This window comes from Delphinus delphis, chromosome 8 (assembly GCF_949987515.2).
Source record: "Delphinus delphis chromosome 8, mDelDel1.2, whole genome shotgun sequence".
Classification (NCBI taxonomy): Eukaryota; Metazoa; Chordata; class Mammalia; order Artiodactyla; family Delphinidae; genus Delphinus; species Delphinus delphis.
In genome coordinates, this window is record NC_082690.1 from 104,687,188 (window position 1) to 104,707,993 (window position 20,806).

The 20,806-nt window shown below is 49.4% G+C and overlaps 1 protein-coding gene across 4 annotated transcripts in view; it reads right to left on the minus strand.

Moving 5' to 3' along the window:
* The window catches only part of PC (pyruvate carboxylase), a 106,534-nt gene that overhangs the window by 47,485 nt on the left and 38,243 nt on the right, over window positions 1-20,806 (minus strand). Inside the window, exon 1 of one of the 4 annotated variants that reach the window (XM_060019336.1) lies at window positions 7,409-7,542. The exons of 2 other annotated variants lie outside the window; for them this stretch is intronic. In XM_060019336.1, coding sequence (XP_059875319.1) covers window positions 7,409-7,444 — 36 coding nt within the window. In that variant the 5' untranslated portion in view covers window positions 7,445-7,542. Of the gene's footprint in view, window positions 1-7,408; window positions 7,543-20,806 lie in introns of those variants that run through there. One more of the 4 variants, XM_060019337.1, reaches the window with a different exon arrangement.

A 20,806-nucleotide genomic window follows, 5' to 3' on the forward strand; every position in this document is an offset into this window, starting at 1 on the left:
GGATATATTCTTTGGAGGAATGTCTATACATATCCTTTGCCTTTGGATTATTTGTATTTTTATTGTTGAGTTTTAAGAGTTTTTCAAAATCTATTCTAGATACAAGGGCCTATCAGATAAATGATTTGCAAAAAAATTTCTCCCATTCTTTGAACCACCTTTTTACTTTCTTGATAGTGTCCTTTGCTGCACAAAAGTTTTTAATATTGATGAAGCCCAATTTATCTATTTTTAAAATTTTATTGCTCGTGCTTTTGCTGTCGTATCTAAGACACCACTGCCTAACCCAATATCACAAAGATTTATGACTATGTTTTCTTCTGAAAGTTTTATAGTTATTAGCTCTTATGTTTAGGTCTTTGATCCACTTTGAGTTTTATGTGTGGTATGAGGCTGGGGTCCAACTTCATTCTTTTGCAAGTGGATGTCCAGTTGTTTCAGCACGATTTGTGGAAAAGACTATTCTTTTCCCGTTAAGTTATCTTGGTACCCTTGTTAGAACTCAACTGACTATAAATGTGAGGGTTTATTTCTGGGCTCTCAATTCTATTCCATTGATCTGTATGTCTGTCCTTATGCCAGTACCACTCTGTCTTGATTATTGTAGCTTTGTGATAAGTTTTGAAATTGGGAAGTGCGAGTCCTCTGTGTTCTTTTTCAAGATTCTTTGGCAGTCTAGTTCCCTTGCATTTCCATGTGAACTTTAGGCTCATATTGTCATCTGCAAATAAAGGCAGCTGGAATTGTAAAAGACACTGCATTGAATCTGTAGATCAATTTAAGGATATTAAGCCTATATCTTAACAATATTAAGCCTTCTCATCCATGAACATAGGGAGTCCATTTATTTATTCAGGTTTTCTTTCATTTTTTTCAACAATGTTGTTTTTTTTTTTTTTGCGGTACGCCGGCCTCTCACCGTTGCGGCCTCTCCCGTTGTGGAGCACAGGCTCTGGACGTGTAGGCTCAGCGGCCATTGCTCATGGGCCCAGCCGCTCCGCGGCATGTGGGATCTTCCCAGACCGGGGCACGAACCCGTGTCCCCTGCATCGGCAGGCGGACTCTCAACCACTGCGCCACCAGGGAAGCCCTATTTGTTTATATTTTATTTTTGGCTGTGCTGGGTCCTCGTTGCTGTGCGCGGCTTTCTCTAGTTGCGGTGAGCAGGGGCTACCCTTTGCTGCGGTGTGCGGGCTACTCGGTGCAGTGGCTTTTCTTGTTGCGGAGCACAGGCTCTAGGCCACACAGGCTTCACTAGTTGCAGCACGCGGGCTCAGTAGTTGTGGCTTGTGGGCTCCAGAATGCAGGCTCGGTAGTTGTGGCACACGGGCTTAGTTGCTGAGCGGCATGTGGGATCTTCCCGGACCAGGGCTCAAACCCATGTCCCCTGCATTGGCAGGCGGATTCTCAATCACTGTGCCACCAGGGAAGTCCGTCACACCTGTTGAGTCGATGTTTCCACCAGGAACTAGCCTTTGGGAGAGGTTTCCTGGTTGGTTGCTCTCCGCTCACTTCTCTGCATCTCCCTTCTCTGCCCTGCACCCAGCGAAGCTGAGGCCTGTGGATGGAGGTACCTGGACTCCCTCGCTGGCTGGCGTCCTGCAGGTTCAGCCAATGGGAGGCCCCGGGCAGGAGAGAGGAGGCTGGGAGAAGAGAGAACGTGGAGTATGCTCTTCCCTACTCTCTGCTGGCCTTGATGTCACAGTCCTGACTCAGGATATGTCTGGCCTCTATGAGATTCCCTGCTGGGCATCCTTGCCTCCACTCTGTCAACCCGCCCTGAAGTCTGGAGGAAACACTACTTCCTCTCCTGACCCCTTCAGGCCTACAGGTAAGTAATGACTTCCCACCGTTGCTCGTCCCTGGATGCCTCAACCTCCCTTGTTGGGTATGTGACTTGCCTTGGCCAATTAATTCAATTTCTCAGAATCAATGCATGACCGTCGACCATTCCTGGCCAGCCTTTACTGCTCTTCTGCTCAACACCCACACCCCGAGCAACCCTACAGAGGAAGGCACTGTGGAACTTCACTCAGCATGAAAACTTGGTTCTCTGATAAACTGATCACCACCTCACAGAGTCCACAAGCCGAGGAGATGGTGACGGAATCCAGTGGCAAAGAGCTTCCATTCCTGGAAGAAGGAAAGTAAACAGCAACCCAGACAGGACACGACCTTGACTAGGGCTGCTGCTGCTTTCTCTCCCTATTCCTGATTCCCCAGGAAGCCGTTCCTTTGTTGCCCCTTGATCTGACCTTTCACCCTGCTTTGGAATTTGAGCACAAAAGCTGGCCAGAGGCTTCCCAGAGACAGAGTCCTAGGCATCCACTACTGCTGGTTTTATCCTAATGACCACGGCCACCTGGCAAAGCATCAGAACCACGGATATCGCTTGCATGGGCTTGCCACCGAGTGCCAGCCATCGCATTAAGTGCTTCACATTATCTCATTTAACCATCAAAAAACCTTGTAAGGTTTTTTGTAAGGCCCCAGCTTTGTAAGTAAGGAAACAGAAACTCAGGATACGTAGCTTGGCCACGGCAATCACATTCCGTTCTGCCCATCGTCCCAAGCTGTGCCTCAGTCAGGGTCCTGCTCCCCCAGGAGCCTGCTGTGGATAGATTTAAGATCTACCATCCTATCTAGCTTACTCATTACCACCCTCGCTCTGCCCTGCCTGCCAACCCCCAACCGTTCCTCCCCAACCATCACGCTTGCCCTGGCTGTTCCCGGGCCTGCAATCACTGTGTGAGGGCCTGCCACCTCCCCCACCAGCCGGGTCAGCATCACACCCACGCCTCATCCCCCCAGCACAGCCTCTCCCGCACAGGCTAACTGGACCTCACTGGTCCTGTGCCCATCGCTGGTGGAAGTCCGACAGAGCACACAGCTGAGTGGAGCAGGCACCTCCCCCCTGGGTTGTTTTGAAGTTTTGCAGTGATAGCCAGGGTGCACAGACCCACACTGGCCTTTACCCTGCAGTGCATGCCCTGGGCGGGGAGAAGAGACGGGTGGCTGCCAGGAGCTCTGGCAACTACAACCGCAGGCTCTTTTGCCTACTGAGCAGGTTCTGAAGTGCCAAGACTCACTTTCTGCTTGCCAGCAGCAGTGGGCGTGTTCGCTTGAAGGTAGTAGTTTCTCCTCAATGTTGAGAAGTTAGACTGCTGAAAATTCTCCAGGGAGGAAGGAGCATCCCAGCTGAGAAGTTTAGACTTTATGGAAAAACAGGGTTTCCTGAGGTAGTAAATGAATTACGAAAGCCCCAGGTGACAGACTGCCTCTTCTATCTTCTCAGTCCCAACCTACAGGTCCCTACTTCAGGAGGCCCTCTCAGTGCCACCCACCCCTCTCTGAGGGAAGACGCCATGTCTTACAATAAGTACAAAAACAATAATAGTGAATAATAGCTACAAGCGTCTGTTAAGTGCCAGGCCCTGGACGAGGCACCAGCCAGGTCACCCTCATACTTATGAGGTGGGTATTATCCCATTTGGAACTTTACTGAGCTGCAACTTGCATACTATAATTATATTGAACAACAATATTCTTATGGCATTGCAGTTTATAAAGTACTTTAATAGATGCTCTCATTTGCTACTAACAGGAACCTTGACTACTGGCACAGACAGCATCATCTTCTTTTTCTCATTTTTTAACTTTTTTTTTTTTTTTTCGGCTGCGCTGGGTCTTCATTGCTGCACACAAGCTTTCTCTAGTTGCCATGAGCGGGGGCTACTCTTCGTTGTGGTGCGCAGGCTTCTCATTGCGGTAGCTTCTCTTGTTGCGGAGCATGGGCTCTAGGCGCACAGGCTTCAGTAGCTGTGTCTCGCGGGCTCTAGAGTACAGGCTTCAGTAGTTGTGGCGCATGGGCTTAGTTGCTCCGTGGCATGTGGGATCTTCCCAGACCAGGGCTTGAACCCGTGTCCCCTGCATTGCCAGGCGGATTCTTTTTTTTTTTTTAATTTTTTTGCGGTACACGGGCCTCTCACTGTTGTGGCTTCTCCCGTTGTGGAGCACAGGCTCCGGACACGCAGGTTCAGCGGCCATGGCTCACGGGCCCAGCCGCTTCGCGGCATGTGGGATCTTCCCGGACCGGGGCACGAACCCATGTCCCCTGCATCGGCAGGCGGACTCTCAACCACTGCGCCACCAGGGAAGCCCACCAGGTGGATTATTAACCACTGCGCCACCAGGTAAGTCCCTCATCTTCACTTTCTAGATAAGGAAAATGGGCTTTCCAGCCCCATCTGCTGCCCCCCAGGCCCCAGCACCACCTCCTGAACTCCCTGCCACCTCAGTGTTCCTTCATGCAGCCCATTTCCCATTTCCACTCACTGCACCAGCATCCCAGGAGCTGGAGCTTTGGAAGGATAAAGGGAAAAACAGCCAGGGTGTGGGAGGGGGTGGGGAGTGCAGGGGTGACAAGTGAAGTCAGGCAGGAATCTCCCTTCATGGAGGGCAGGAGCAGCTTTGAAGAAGCGAAGGTGGGGACCACACACCCCCATACGCCCCCTACACCACGTGGTCCCATAGGAAGGGCAAGGTCTGACAGTCAAAAAACTCAGGTTCAACTTGCGGCTTTGCCACCATCTGATCATTTGAGTCTGGGGATCAACCTACCTCTCTGCACCTGTGTGATACGGTGATCTATAAGAAATATATAATCTGGGTTTTGTCCCTGGTTCCTGGCACAGAGCTCTTAAAATGCTTGGAATTTCCTGAGTGGAAGGGGAGACAGGAGCCACCTTTCTCATTCATAATTAGCCCCTTTCAATCACACCTGGGTTTATGCTAATGAGGTGACTCCTGGTGTGTCCCTAGATAGCATCAGGATGGGGGCTGGTTGCCAGAGGCATCAACCCTGTGATTAGAAGGTTGGAACTTTCAGCCCTACCCCATTACTTGGAGGGGAGGAACTGGAGATTGAGTTAATCACCAATGGCCTATCATACCTGTGTAATGGAACCTCAATGAAAACTCTAAACGATGGGGTTCAGAGAACTTTCAGGTTGGTAAATCCACCCTTGTGCCAAGAGGTGGTGCACCCCAACCCCTGGGGACAGGAGCTCCTGCACTCTGGACGCTTCCAGACCTTGCCCTATTCACCTCTTCATCTGGCTGCTCATGGTATCCTTTAAAATAAACTGGTAATAGTAAGTACTTTTCTGAGTTCTGTGAGCAGTTCTAGAAAACTCTCAAACCTGAGGAGGGGTCGGGGAATCTCTGATTCACAGGAGGCCAGGTGTTGTCATTGGTGTCTGAAGCCAGGGCCGTCTTGTGGGACTGAGCCCTTCACTTGCGGGGTCTGCACTAACTTTCAGTAGTGTCAGAACTGAATTGAATTGGAGGATACCTAGTTGATGTCTGCAGAGAACAGGAGAATCAGTTGGTGTGAGGAAAAAACCCACATATTCGATGTCAGAAGTGTTATGAGTGAAAAACAGTTCAGACCTGTTAGTTCACCTATAAAGCAGGCTTATCCGTCCAACATGGAGGGCTGACAAGTGAGTGACCTGTTGTACGTGAAACTGCAGACTGTTGCTTCGGTTTCATAAAGTGTAAACTGCAAAGCATCCTCAAAGGACTATGATTAGATTTCACACAATCAGAGCCATCAAGTGTTTATTGAGCACCTATTGCCTGTAACACAGACTTGCAGGACAGAGGATAATATAAAACACGGCCCGTGCCTTCAAGAAACTGTCTATCTGGCGAGGAGACAAGACTAGTTCACTTGAAATATAAGGAATATTAAACACCTAGCATATGCAAAGGAGGCGGGGGAAGGGTGAAGCAGCTGAGGAGAGCTGGGTAAGGGGTCATGGGGGTGGGGACTTGATCTGGGCTCAGAGGAAGGATCCACTCAAGAGGCCCCGGCAGGTCGCAGCGCCTGGCACACGGGGTGACGGCACCTGCTCGGCGGGCAGATGGACGGAGAGAGGGTCTGGCATGGGCCTCCTCTCCCTGCGAGCACAGTCTGGCCTGACTAGTTTAGGGCCAGGGTCAGGCGTCACCAAGTAGGTGCTGATCAAGTGAAAAGTCTGGTATGAAATCAACAGAAAATGAAGTTGGAGAGGTTTAGTGAAATGAGAAGCAAAGAAAAGGCACTCCATTCATTCAATCATTCGATATTGACTGAGCCTTTGTAACACGGCCAGGTGCCCTTAGGCACTTGAAAGAGAGAGAAGAGGTCCCTGCCCACGGGAAACTGACATTTCCTTCCAGTCAGGAGACCAAATAGGCAAACAAGATCATTCCAGATCCATCCTGATTAGTAAGTACTGATTGCCTCCTTGTCTCAGACTTCCTCCTCATGGCAGGTGTCCCTTAGAGTTACCTGACTGTGAATAAAGTCAAAGGAACCACATCCCTCCACAGGACAGCAGGGAGAAAAGGCATATTCCTTACCAGCTTCTGCTCCTGGCAAGCTGGGGACAAAGCAGAGGGAACTGTATGTCCCTCCCTCTCACCTGCTCCTTGAAACACACAGACACACACAAACACACACACACAAACACACACACACACACACACACATACACACACACACAGCGCCAGTTTCTCCCTTCTCCTTGAGTCTTTATCCCATGACCTGGAGGACACTCTGGCCTGGTGTGAAGATAAGAACCAGAAGCCATTTGGGGCCCTTATCTGTTTCTCCTCCCTGTAAACTGAGGGAAAGGTTTTCTTCTAAGCAAATGGGATAAGTCCTCCCCCCTGAGGCCTGAGCTGCAAGTCTGCTCAAATGCCAGAAATCTGGCTTCCCAGAAGGGGGTGCCTACCCACTTTCCATTCATTGCTGTCTAGGATATAATCACAAACTCACGTCTTGAGGAGAGCTGATCTTTCCCAGATTCCTAAAGGAAAGCCAGGCCTTCCTGTTCTGCGGCTACAGAGCATTTCATCAAGGCCCGAGTTGGCCAAGGATGTGCAGTACAGCACGTGTGCACCCTGGGCCTGGTGCTGTGCTCAGAGCAGACCCTTCCCGACCGCTGGCAGCTTCACCATCTCAACAAGGGACCCCAGTCAAAGGAACCACGTGACCTTTCCCCTAAATGTCACCACCACACAAAGGCACTCTGGCCCACAGCTCTGGGACTCACGGCCCATCTTCCTCTGTCCCCAGGTCTTGGGCAGAACCCATTTTCACTGTCAGGTAGGGTTTGCCTACCTCGGGCTCCTCGGTCCTGCCCATCCCTGACCAGTGTCCCCAAAGGCCCATGAGCAATGATCCAGGCCACCCCTGGTTTCCTGTCTCTAAGGACCGTTCCCAGAATCCCTGTGCCCTCTCCTTTCCCAGGTACGAGAAGGCTGCCAAGTTCCAGAGAGGAGAGAAACGAGGCCACAGTGCGTGCACACCCCACCCAGGACAGTATGCCTAGGGGACTCTGAAAGGCGGTCCTCTTACCACGGCAGCTGGTCTGCAGAGCCCCAGGGAGGCCATGCTGTCCTTGGTGCCGGAACACCGAAATCTGGGCCCTCTGCCTGCTGCCTGTTTATAAATGACGTTCTGGGTTAAGCCTCTGTCAATGACTTTCCAGAATTGCCCCCTCCCCTACAGCTCAGGCGAGAGACAGGCTGCTTGTGAGCCAACCTCCAACTCAGGAGTAGACCTTGAACAGACTGTTTGAGAAAAGGCAAAAAAACAAAATCAGGTCAGGGGTGAGCTGGGAGGAGGCAGTGAAAAGCTGCTGCCCATGTGTTCTGACTGAAGGATTAAAGGGCAGTGGTATTTGGGTTTTACAAGGGGAGGAGGACCGGGGCCAGGGATGGGAGAGCCAGGCAGGAGAGCGAGCTTCTGGCCTAAGAAAAGGAGCAGAGGATCCAACAGGAGAAGAAAAAAATGAGGTGTCTAATGTCTTTCTCCCCCTCCTGAGACCTCGGGATGCCTCAGGTTGTGCCCCTGGGAACTGGTAACATCATGGGGACAGGAGACTGGATTCCTCACAAGGGCACATGTTACCCAGTGGCTCTTGTGGGTTGTTGGCCTGGTATGACCTCGTCAGCAAGGTTTTTTCTAATTTTTTAAAATCAATTTATTTTATTTATTTTTGGCTGCGTTGGATCTTCGTTGCTGCGCACGGGCTTTCTCTAGTTGTGGCAAGCGGGGGCTACTCTTTGTTGCAGTGCGTGGGCCTCTCACTGCGGTGGCTTCTCTTGTTGCAGAGCACGGGCTCTAGGCGCGCAGGCTTCAGCAGTTGTGGCACGCGGGCTTCAGTAGTTGTGGCTCATGGGCTCTAGAGCGCAGGCTCAGCAGTTGTGGCGCACGGGCTTAGTCGCTCCGCGGCATGTGGGATCTTCCAGCACCAGGGTTCAAATCCGTGTCCCCTGCATTGGCAGGCGGATTCTTAACAACTGTGCCGCCAGGGAAGCCCTAGCAAGGTTTTTAAATGCGTGCCCACATTATTAAGCCCACCCAGACCAATTCATTTAGTGCAGTGTTCTCCCAAAGACCACTCCGGTCAAGAACAGGAGTAGAGGGACTTCCCTGGTGGTCCAGTGGGGAAGACTCTGTGCTCCCAACGCAGGGGCCCTAGGTTCAATTCCTGATCAGGGAACTAGATCCCGCATGCATGCCGCAACTAAGAGTTCGCATGCCGCAACTAAAAAATCCTGCATCCTGCAACAAAGATCCCGCGTGCCGCAACTAAGACCCGGCGCAGCCAAAATAAATAAAATAAATAAATAAAAATAAATCTTTAAAAAAAAAAGAACAGGAGTAGCGTTCCCACCCACTGGGTACCACCCAATACCACCAAAACAAAAACAACCAGCCTCAGCTCTGACAAGCTCTTGGAGGCAGCAGAGTCAATAACTCACTGTTCTAACTTTGTTTAGTGTCCAGAACCCAAGGTTAATTAGTCAGAGAGGGCCTTCCCTGGCTCCGTGCGACGACCTGACGTGGCAGCTGGCGCCCAGAGAGCCTGCTAATGAAATGTGGGTGCACCTGGTCCCTAAGTCAGGTGAAGGTCCAAATCACAGGAGCCTCCTGGAGCCCACGAGTTAAGTGAAAACCCAGTGGGGGAGGGAACTTGCTCACTGCTCTCAGATCCAGATCCTGACCCGCACAGCTACCTGTGTTTCCACCTCTTCATCGTTCTCCAGAGCTGGCAATAAGCAGCCTCGTGCTTCCCCTCCAGCCCACCAAGGAAGGGTGCGAACCACTAATAAACCCTGCAAAGACCGGCAGCTGGAGATCCCGGGAGATGAGGCCAGAATGACACTCCAACAAGAGGCTCCATCCAGGAATAGTAAAATGTTTTGGGGGATTAACAACATATACCTTGCACGGTTGTTTGTGAGGGCTCAATGGGTCTGGTTACTATGACTAGCCACTTTCTATTCAACAGCAGCGGGAATGACATCTAGAGATGAGACTGGAGGTTAAGGAGGAGACTGACAGGTGGCCTGGCAGGGAAAGAGGAAGAGGAAGTGCTCCAGCAAGAGGGAGCATTGTGACGGGAAGGCCACCTGGCTTTGCGTGTTCACAAGCCATGTGTGGCTTGGTGTGACTGGGACACCCGTTGCCACAACAAGGCTGGGGAGAAAGGCAAGCTCCCTACCCCTCACTGCATCACAGAGGGACGTAATCATCTGTGCAGCTGTTTCCAGTCTAAGCAGAACATCCAGCATTGGAAATTGCAGCAACTAACTTTCTACGCAGCTGTGAAATACCACCAAGGCCACCAATTACTACTTCTTCATGGTTGTTTTCTTCATCTTAGGAAACAATTTGGGGGAAGGAGTAAGGGTCTGTCGCAGGTAAACGGATGGCCAAGTTATTCTGGTTTCATGGGTTGCTCAGATGTAGAAACAACACTGTTGACCCTACGTGTGACAGACAGACCAGACATCCCATCAGGGACTCCAAGTAGGAACGACATCGGTCTGCACTCAGCTCTGGGGATGGGGACATGGTCAACAAGAGGCAGATCTTGCATCCATCTCAAGCCTCTTGTCTCGCACTACGAGAGCAGCTGGACCCCTCTAATGGCCTTGGTCCCCCATTCTTCTCTATCACCCCAAATCCAGCCACAGAGGCATTGAGAGTCTATAACTTCTAGGAGCAAAGCAAGCAGAATGTCTTCCATTTATTCAAAAAGCTTATAAGGAATGCCCACCGGGTAACAGAAACAATGCTAGGTGCTATGGAGAAACAAAGATAGAAGGTGATGTGACCCCTGCACTTTAAGAATTCACCATGCGTAGGGGCTTCCCTGGTGGCACAGTGGTTGAGAATCTGCCTGCCAATGCAGGGGACACAGGTTCGAGCTCTGGTCTGGGAAGATCCCACATGCCACGGAGCAACTGGGCCCGTGAGCCACAAATACTGAGCCTGTGCGTCTGGAGCCTGTGCTCCGCCACAAGAGAGGCCATGACGGTGAGAGGCCTGCGCACCGCGATGAAGAGTGGCCCCTGCTCGCCGCAACTAGAGAAAGCCCTCGCACAGAAACGAAGACCCAACACAGCCAATAAATAAATAAATAAATATTAAAAAAAAAAAAAAGAATTCACCATGTGGATGGTGGAGGCAAGACCTACACGTGGCAAATGAGCTTCCACCACCAGAATTAATGACCAAAGGATGACGCCACAGGGTATAGGGTCACAGGGCTTTTCCAGGCCTCTGCTGGCACTTTGTCACCCTCAGAAAGACACAACAAGCCCACTACTTGGAGACATCAGCTCCAGACTAATGAACAGATGCTTCTAGATTGACCCAACCCAACCCTAGTGTTAGGGAGCCTCACAATTTCCAAGAAACCCCCATTCCCTTCCTCCTCCACACAGCTCACACCTTCCAGCACCACGACTCCCCTGGTCCAGCGCCACAGCTTGAGCTCTGGGAACTGTGCTGAACTGCAGCTCCAGCACGTTAATTCGCTCTTTGACTTGGGAATATTCATAACCCTTTGAACCTTAGTTTCCTGATCTATAAAATGCAGAAAGATCTGAGTCATCTTGTAGAGTTGCTCTGAGGGCTTCAAGAGGTCATGTGTTTTTGAAATACCCAGAGAGTCTGGCACATTGGTGATGCCCAGAAGAGTGATCCTAATGGTCAGTCCTTGTGATACCAGCCTTCATCCATCTCTCTTCCCATCATGCCCAGGGGCTCAAGATAAGAGAGGTAGCAACACAGAAACAAACTTGGGGGCCAATAATAGCGTGTCAGTCTCAGGGAGGATGATGACCAGAAGGAGCTGTGAGTTACTAAGCCCCGGGCCCTGCCTCTGCGACCATCAGCCAGTGCTGTGCTGGGACTCACCTTGCATTCTGGGCTTCGGTTTCTTCAACCGTTACGCCAGGGGCAGTAATGGCCATGCCTTCTTCACGAAGGTGGTGTGGGTAAAAAATCAATAAAACCATAAAACCTTTACTGTAGTGCACTGTGCTACTGAAGTGCCAGGCCCTATGGAGACTCAGTGTGGTTGAGAGGAGAGAGTGGGGAGGAGGGGTAAACAAGATACAGTTAAATCAAGATACAGTAAGACAGGCACCAAAAAGAATAAAACACCAAGGAACAGATTTAACAAAAGTGCGGACTGGTTTGCTGAAAACTACAAACAAGAACACCTAAACAAGAACACCTCATTTTCACAGATCAGAGACTTAATATTGTTTAAATGGCAATACTCCCCAAACTGATCTACAGATTCAATGCATGCAATCTCTATCAAGAAATCACAGCTTACTTTATTAGAAATTGACAAGATGATTCTTTGCATGGGAATGCAAAGGAACCAGAACAGCCAAAAAAATACTGAAAAAGAAGATCACAGTTGGAGGACTCACACTTGCCAATTTCAAAACTTACTACAAGGCTACAGTAATCAAAATGGTGTGGTACTGGGATATGGATAGACATATAGATCAGTGGAAGAGATTGAGGGCCCAGAAAACTCTCACATTTACAGCCAATCGATCGATCTTCAACAGGGTACCAAGACAATTCAACAAACGGTGCTGGAACAACCAGATATATACATGCAAAAGAATGAAGTTGGACCCTAACCTCACACCATCTACAGAATCTCACACAAAATGGATCAAAGACTTAAATTTAAGGCCTGAAACTATAAAAATCTTAGAATAAAATATAAATCCTTGTGGCCTTGGATTAGGCAATGGTTTCTTAGCTATGACAGCAAAAGCACAAGCAATCAAAAAGAACATAGGTAAACTGGCTTCATCAAAATAAAAAAACTTTTGTGCTTTCAAGGACCCCAGCAAGAAAATGAAAAGACAAACCACAGAATGGGAGAAAAGTTTTATAAATCATATAACCTGATAAGGGTCTAATATCCAGAATATATAAAGAACTCTTACAACTCAATGACAAAAACACAAACAACACAACTAAAAATGGGCAACAGATGTGAATACACATTTCTCTGAAGAAGACATATGAATGGCCAATAAGCATAAGAAAAGATGCTCAACATCATTAGCCTTACAGAAAATGCAAATCAAAACCACAACAGGGGGCTTCCCTGGTGGCGCAGTGGTTGAGAGTCCGCCTGCCGATGCAGGGGACACGGGTTCGTGCCCTGGTCCAGGAAGATCCCACATGCCGCGGAGCAGCTGGGCCCGTGAGCCATGGCTGCTGAGCCTGCGCGACCGGAGCCTGTGCTCCGCAACGGGAGAGGCCACAACAGGGAGGTCCGCGTACCGCAAAAAAAAAAAAAAAACCCACAAGAGGATACTACTTCACACCCACTAGGGTGACTATAATCAAAAAGACAGACAATAATAAGTATTGGTGAGGATATGGAGAAACTGGAACGCTCATACACTGCTGGTGGGAATATAAAATGACTACTTTGGAAAACTCTTTGAAGTTCCTCAAACAATTAAATACAGAGTTATCAAATGATCCAGCTCTTAGATATATACACAAGAGAAATGAAGACATTTGTCCACACAAAAACATGCATTTAAATGATCATAGTAGCACTGTTCATAATAATCAAAAATTGGAAACAACCTAAATGTCCAACTGATGAATGGATAAACAAAATGTTGTATAGCCATACAATGGAATATTATTCAACCATTAAAAATTAAGTATTGTTACTTGCTACACAGTAGATGAACCTTGAAAATATTCTAACTAAAATAAGCCAGACACAAAAGGCCACTATTATACGATTCCATTTCTATGTAATGTGTAGAGGAGGTAAACCCATAGAGACAGAAAATGGTTGCCAGAGGCTGTAGGGGAAGGTTTCCTTCTGGGAAACAGGGTTTCTTTTTGGGGTGATAAGAATGTTCTAGAATTAGATAGGGGTGATGGTTGTATAACACTGTGGATATACTAAAACCACTGAATTATACACTTTAAAAAGGTGAATTTTAAAGAATGTGAAATATATCTCAATAAAGCTGTTATAAAAATAAAATTTTAAAAGTAATGCATGTTAAAGCTTCTTGAAAAGTTAACCTTCTTATGCAAATAAGTTTTTTGTGTTTGCCTTTTAACCATCAATCAGAAGTCTAGATGCTCCTTGATCTCAGAGAGTTTTCTAATAAGGGGAGGAGGGGTTTCTGTAGACAAAGGAAATTCAGTGCTGGGTTATTCCAGGATGTGGTACCTTTGTTGATATTTATTAATTTGTTTAAAAATAACAAACACATTATAAGCTAACATAAATATTTTAATAAAATATAACTATATTTTTAAAAAATTAGTGAGAAGAATGGGTCTTGTTTTACATTTTGCAAATCTCTTCAATGTTCAGCTCAACAGAAGACGCTGGATTCTCATATCTGCACTTCTGTGTTCAATTTATTGTAATAAGTAGAGTCTATGAAGAAAATCTAGACTCGCCCAGACATGTAGTTGCAAAAGGGAGGAATATTTTAATTGCCTTTTCAGACAATTGTGGATACCACTGTTGGATACTAATTTGACAAAATTTGACAAATGGTAGTTAATTATAATGTGAAATATGAAACCCTATGGACTTTAATGTACTGTTACGTTAAAAATCCATTGGCCTTTCTTTTTTCCCTAATAAATTTTATTTATTTATTTATTTATTTATTTTTGGCTGCATTAGGTCTTTGTTGCTGTGTGCGGGCTTTCTCTACTTGCAGCAAGCAGGGTCTACTCTTTCATTGCGGTGCGTGGGCTTCTCATTGTGGTGGCTTCTCTTGTTGCGGAGCATGGGCTCTAGGCGCATGGGCTTCAGTAGTTGTGGCACACGGGCTTAATTGCTCCGCGGCATGTGGGATCTTCCCAGACCAGGGCTCGAACCCGTGTCCCCTGCATTGGCAGGCGGATTCTTAACCACTGCACCACCAGGGTAGCCCCCATTGGCCTTTCTTAAATTGCAAATGGGCCTTTTCCCAACATGATTTTGTAACGTCATACACTGGTCATTTGGAAAATACCAGTTTACTGAGTTATCCTAATCCTCAAGATGCTGACACATTTTACTGATATAATAAAATGCCAAGATGTCACAGATGTAATATCACCATCAATCTCATCAGAAAACTCTAAGTATTGAGAAGTTGTCGAGCACAAGAGGATGGATACAAGCTTTCCAAATGCTAATTTTGGCCTGAAAGCTCTAATTTTACCAAATACTATTGGTAAACAAACTGGCAACAAATACTATTAGTTGTTTTCTTTGAAGCAACAGGCTCACTACATTCATTTTCGAGAAAAAGTCTGTCGGATACCCCAGTCTGAATAACCACAGCTGCCAGTTATTTTCAAGTAAAAACAGCATCTCCTGAAAATACGGCTAGTTCAGCTCGTAACTCAAAACCCCCCTGAAGGGCTTTCCCTCGAGCCAACCAATGCAGTTTGTTTACTTCCCATCTCATCATCATAGAATATCAAAGACCTGCACACAAGCATAGAGAGTTAATAAAATGAGCCATCTTTACTGTTTCATCAAGGCCAGTCTTAAGTGAAGCTGGCTCTTTTGAACTGCAAGGGTGTGGAGGTGAAGGGATCCGCCCTGACTCCTGCAAAGCTGCCAGCCGTTTTGCCCACCATTGCTTTTGCACCATCAGTGCAAATGTCAACACAGTGGGAAAGGCAGGTAACTTCCTAGTATTATATGAAAATCTGACTCAGGGACCCCCTCGAAATGGTCTTGAGGACCTGCAGGGACCTGGGGACCCCACTTGAAGAACCACTGGTCTAGGAAGCCATTCCCTGTGGACTGAGAGAAGGAAAAACAACTTTAAAATAAAGCAAACAGGCTTCTTCACTTTGTGACATAAGAGGAGGTAGTGGAGGTGAGTGCAGAATGGGCTGTGATTCCTGCACTGAGTCAAGGCAGGCGGACTGACCTCAGTGCCCTATATTTGACCACCTTAAAGGGCCCAGTTGTTTCAACTGAGCAGATGGCTTCCTGTGGTTTCAAAGTCTTACAAACAAGCTCTCTGTCCCACACCACCTTTCCACTCCTTTGACCTTGACACAAAAGAGGCCCCTTCAATCTCGGGATTGTTCTGCTCTACAGTAGACAGGGCAAAGAGGAACACATGTGGCTGGGGAAGGATGGCAGGAAGCAAGGGAGAAAGGGAAGAGGGCAGCAAATATCTCACCTTGGCTCTGCCCAGTTGCCCCCAGTCTCAGTTCACCCAGGGGGCACAGAGGGGGCTTCCTACCAATTCTCTGCATTCCTACCACATTCCTCTCCTGCCAGGTCAGAGCTGGCCTAGATTCCTGCCAACTCGCCCCTTAGTTCAATGTGAACAAAGGGGTTTTCCCCCTTTTGCTTCCCCCAGACTAAGGTCTCTTGGTAGGAAAGGCCCCCTTCTCTGCACCTCAGCTATCAGCTCCCACCCAGCAGCAACGAACACAAGACCCCATGTTGGCTCAAAGCCTTATCCTCCCATGATTCCAGTAAAACAATGTGAAGTCAGGGTGGGAACGAATTTCTCATTTGAGACAAGACTGTTACAACTGCAGCAGCAAGAAAGCTGCTGGCCCGGGAGCCAAGTGCAGAAAACAGACTGCCATTCAGGCCCGAGGGAGAAACAATAGGCCCTTATCCTACACTCTGGTCTAGGCCAAGAGCTGCTAAGCAGAGCTGGAAGGCCCGATGGGTAGCCCCTGGACAGGGCTGCCCTAGGATACGTGGGGTCCCAGGCAAACACTTGGGGGGGGGGCGGGGAAATCCCCTTATCTATATAAAAAACTTGAGTCGCTCAAAATTAGCGTGTCAGCACCATTTTGGCCGCCCAACCTCACACAACCCTACAAAGGACTGTCGCAGCCGCCAGTGGAATCTGCCCTCCTGGAACGGGGCCTGGACTCAGGGCCCTGGGACAACCCCGCAGGACATCTGGTTGTCCCTGCACAGGGTAGAGGGTTGAGAGCTCCCCAAAGGGGCTGATGTGGGTCCCAGTCTGGGTTCGGAATGTCCAGCTGGAACAGCACTGGAGGGAGGCACTCCAACGTGTGGGCCCCTCAGGTGCACAGTTCCAGGCAGAGGCCACACGTGCCCGGCCTAAGGGTGGCCCTGGCCCTGCAGACACAACCACAGTCATGGCCTGAAGGGCTACGAGGGCTGCCTTCAAAAAAGAAATCAGGGCCTCACAGCCCGGGTACTTCTTGTTTTCTGGTCACTGCTACCTGGGCAACCCCGAACTCAGTTTCTTCCACCTGTGCTCCTGTGGGTACCAAGGCGGTTTGTTCTGAATTCACACCTCACCCCTGCCCAGTACCTCTCAGTAAGGTCAGCAGGTAAGAGGCCAGGAAAAAAAGACATCAGGAAGACTTTGCTGGGAGTTCTTCCAGGGAAGGGCTGAGCCTGGCCTGAAGTAAACACACCTAACAGATGTGAGGAGAAAACCAAATAATCCACAATCTGATAATCCGCTGCCGGGCAAGAAAGCATTTAATTCAACTTGAAACAAGCCCTTCTGCCATCACCCCAGTGACACCACAGGGGCTAGTTAAGAGCTGTGCCACACAGGGTCCTAGGGTGCGTCAGTGGGAAGGGACTCACCAGGACGACACAGCTCCGGAAGAGACTCCAGCTGGGGAGGGGGAGGTGTGGCTCCAGCCAGGGAGGGGGCGTGGCTGCCATAGCCCCTCCCACCCTCTACTCCAGTTCACTGAGAGTTTGAGACGTGAAACCTGCCCCAAGTTCCCCGGTGTTCTGCCAAGATCCTCACCCAGCCGCGCCTGCTGTGAAGCAGATAACAGCACAGCGGGGGAGGCTTCTCCTGGCCCACTCGGGTTAAGGCACTCTCCTTACATCAAGGCTGCAATTACACAGCAACTGGCCTTCTCTGTCTGCCTCCCCTGAGGACAGGAGATCAGGGCTGTTTTTCTGGTTCCCTGCTGTGTCTCCAGTGTGTAGCACGGGGCCTGGAACAGGGTGAGCACTCAATAAATGGTTGGGAAGCAAATGCAAGTCTCTCTCAGCTACACAGTGGCCCCTGAAGCTGAGGGCTAGCTGCTGACCACTCAGAGCCCAGTGACCATGGAGACCAAGGGCTCCATCCCCGACGGGGTGGGTCTGTGCCAGGGGCCCTCCCCTCGGTGGGGGCTACTGGGAGAGGGGCAATAGGCCTCAGCGAGCTTCATGGGGAACAGTTCATTGAGAGGCACTGGGCCAGGTTCTGAGACTTCCATGAGACTTCCATAAGACAAATATCCTTAAGTCTCGCGCTAAAGGAACAGAGAGGGCGATCAGGTGGAATTCCTGACCCTGAGGAGCAAGCGTGGGGGGAGAGGGAAAGGCTGGTTCCAATCCTCGGAGGCCCCAGATTCGGTTCACTCTCCCTTCTCCTTTCTCAGTCCTCGCCTAGCACCAGCTACTGCTTGAATCTTTTAGCATTTCAAGCTAAGTGCTAACTACCCTTTCTCCCCATGCTGGCTCAGTCTCTCCCTAAATGCTTTTATACCACCACCGCCCGCCTCTGCTTCAGTCCCTCCTCCTCCTCACCCCCTGAACAAACACAACAACCAGCGTTGCTTTTAGCCACCAACAGAGTCTGCCAGAACTCCCTCTACTGCTGGCGGGACTGGCAAAAACGAAGGAGCTTTTCGCGGGGCCCGGACCTCCTCCCTCACTCTCCCATCAATCCTCAGGCTTTCCGTGCGTGGGCTCCACTTTCCAGGGAAGGCACCCAGTTCTCATTCACCACATCCTTCCTGAGTGCCCCCACCATTCGGCCCAGCCCAGTGCCTTCCCCCAGCAACGGGCAGGCCCAGTTCATGGCTCTGGACAGAACACCTGTTCTGCTTGTTGCCAAGCACATTTATTTGTGCAGTCTGTGTTCCGAAGAAGGTTAAGAGGAGCCTTACTTCCCAAGTGACGTGGCTGGCTACAGGCAGCAAGTAGCTCACTGCACTGCCAGGCCTGAGACCACGGCTTATTCATCTTGGCATCCCAAACCTAGCAGAGCAGGGAACCAAGCAGGCACTGGGTAAACGTTTAGAGAACAAATAAACCCTAAAGGGAGAGAAACATGGCTCTGCAGAATGTACAGAAAACTTGGTGGCAGAATACCTGACCTCGGGCAAATCATCTGCAAAATGAGACCGCTGATACCCCTTAGGAATGTATGTGAAAGTACTTTGCTTACTGTAAGGGCCTATGCAAATTGGTATAGGTTTCCAGAGATGGCCCCTCACCTTTTCCTACCTGGGATAAGGAGTTCAAGGATATGGAAAATTGATAAGCCAAGAAAAAAAGTCAGGTCTGAAATTCCAGAACTAAGCTCCAAGGAAAACAGGAGCCAGGCCCGGGATGATCGCATTTTATCGTGGTTGATGTGTTTGTTGCTTTGTACATTGCTCTCAGGCTCTGTCTGGTATGTCTGTGTTTTGCCTAAGCTGGATCTAAGCTTCCCGGTAATCTAACACCTACATAAATGCATGTCAACTGCTCTGAAATAAGAAAGTTGCTGACAAGGGGAAAGGGTCTGGAAAACTGCTGGCATCGTGTATAACAAGGGAGAGATGAGTTTTTGGCCTGAGGTGCTGGCAAAAGGCACCTCAGGCCTGGCCTCAGCCTTCCGGACAGCGACACTCACAGCTCCGGGTGGGCTGTGGGCAGGTCCTTGGAAGGGCTGCCTAGGGCCTGGGATGGTCCATGAGGACCTCCTGCTGCAGGGAGGGGAGAAATTGGGATCCTGTTAGCTCTCCCCTAAGTTAGCACGTGTTCCTATCCAGCATGGAGCACCCAGCATCCTCTGCAAAATCTTGAGTCAAAATGCCCAAGTCCCTACCCTTGCTACAGCTTGTGAGCTCTCTAGGTGGTAAGGAAAACAGCAAGTAAAATCTTTCCTCCTCCTAAGTAATCCTGAACTAAAGGAAAATTCATGTGAAGGCAATGAGCACTCTTGTCTCCACCTGCAGCTCCTGCGGAAGGGAGATAAATAAACCACCAGGCCTGAGTCTGTAAGAGTCTACTCTGCTGCTAACATTTCTACTTCTGACATTCTCTTTTTGGGGTGGGGAGGTGAGATGGGTGGGAAGGTGAGAGGCAAAAGAACAAATAAATAAGGGAATGAATAAAAGGCTTCCCCACCCCCTAAGTCCCCAGATGTTCTGCTCACCCTGGCCCCAAAGCAGAGCCCCCGCCCAGTGGAGAAGGCCCAGGACCAGAGGGCAGCAACACTCGGGTCTTCTCCCTGAAGATCTCCGATCCAGAAGCGCCCCTAACACAGCAGCTCCTAACACAGCAGCTCCTCAGAGAGGAGCTAGACCAAGCCCCACAAGCCTCCAGCACTCCCAGAAACCAGAGGGTTCCAGAAGAGGCCCTGGGAAAGACTCCAATAATCCTGGCATCATGGGCCCAAGTGGACTGATTCAAACCACCAGGTTAGTCTCAAAGGGTAAAGTAAGTGAACGGAGTCCCTTTTTCTATTTTCAAATTCTCCCTTCACTCACACCCTTAAAGAGCATCTTTGCGGAACCCTGGATGGGGCTTCCTGTGTGCAGTCAGGGACTCTCCAGAGACCTCCAGGAGCTGGACAAGCTGGGAAGGAACAAGAAGCCATTGCCTGGGGGGAGGAGCGCAGGGTGGGAGTGGGGGACAGGGTAGCTACAACAACCAAATGGGCTCCAGGCCAGAGGCAGTGCACAGGCCAATCCTGAGGATCTGTGCTAGGAATAGCAAACAGATAACAAAGGGGGAGGGAGGTTCTAACTCCCATCCTGAGAAAACAATGAGACCTGTCAGTGAGGGGCCTGGTCCAGGCTCCCCACCTTGAATTGAGGTCAGAATCAAAATCTAGGCCTCAACTCTTTGGGGAAGAGGTACTGTATTAATCAAGAAGAAAATGAGTTTATAAAACGGGCATCAGGTCAAAGGCAGATCAGTGACCCAAACTTTTGCATATGATACTGGTTTGACAATATCAGATACAGCCTTGAAAATGTAGGTTACCACAGTGCCTGGCACAAAAGGCTTGTTGAATGAATATGTGGGTAAGTGAATTCAGATTGAGGCTGGTTTGACCTGGAAGAGTCAGAGTAGCAGAGACTGAAAGAAGGTGCGTGTGCAACTAAGCTTATTTTACCACAGACCCAGGATACCGCATGGTCCTAGCTGAGGCATAGAGGGAAGGGGAAGGGAGGAGGGGGAAAGCAAGGGAGATGTGTTCTCAGACTCTACATGCCAACAAGATGAGTCGCAGCTGGCTCAGGAGACACCCTGAAGAAAGGTGCCAGGCTACTCATCAGCAGGACCGTCAGCCCCAGATTGAATATGTGTCTGGGACAAGTGGAGGGGAACAGGAGAAATGGTACGGACCTAAAATCGGGTACATAAAGTGGCAGTCACCAGAAGGCCTGTCTCTCAGGGACCTGCTTGCTGCTTCA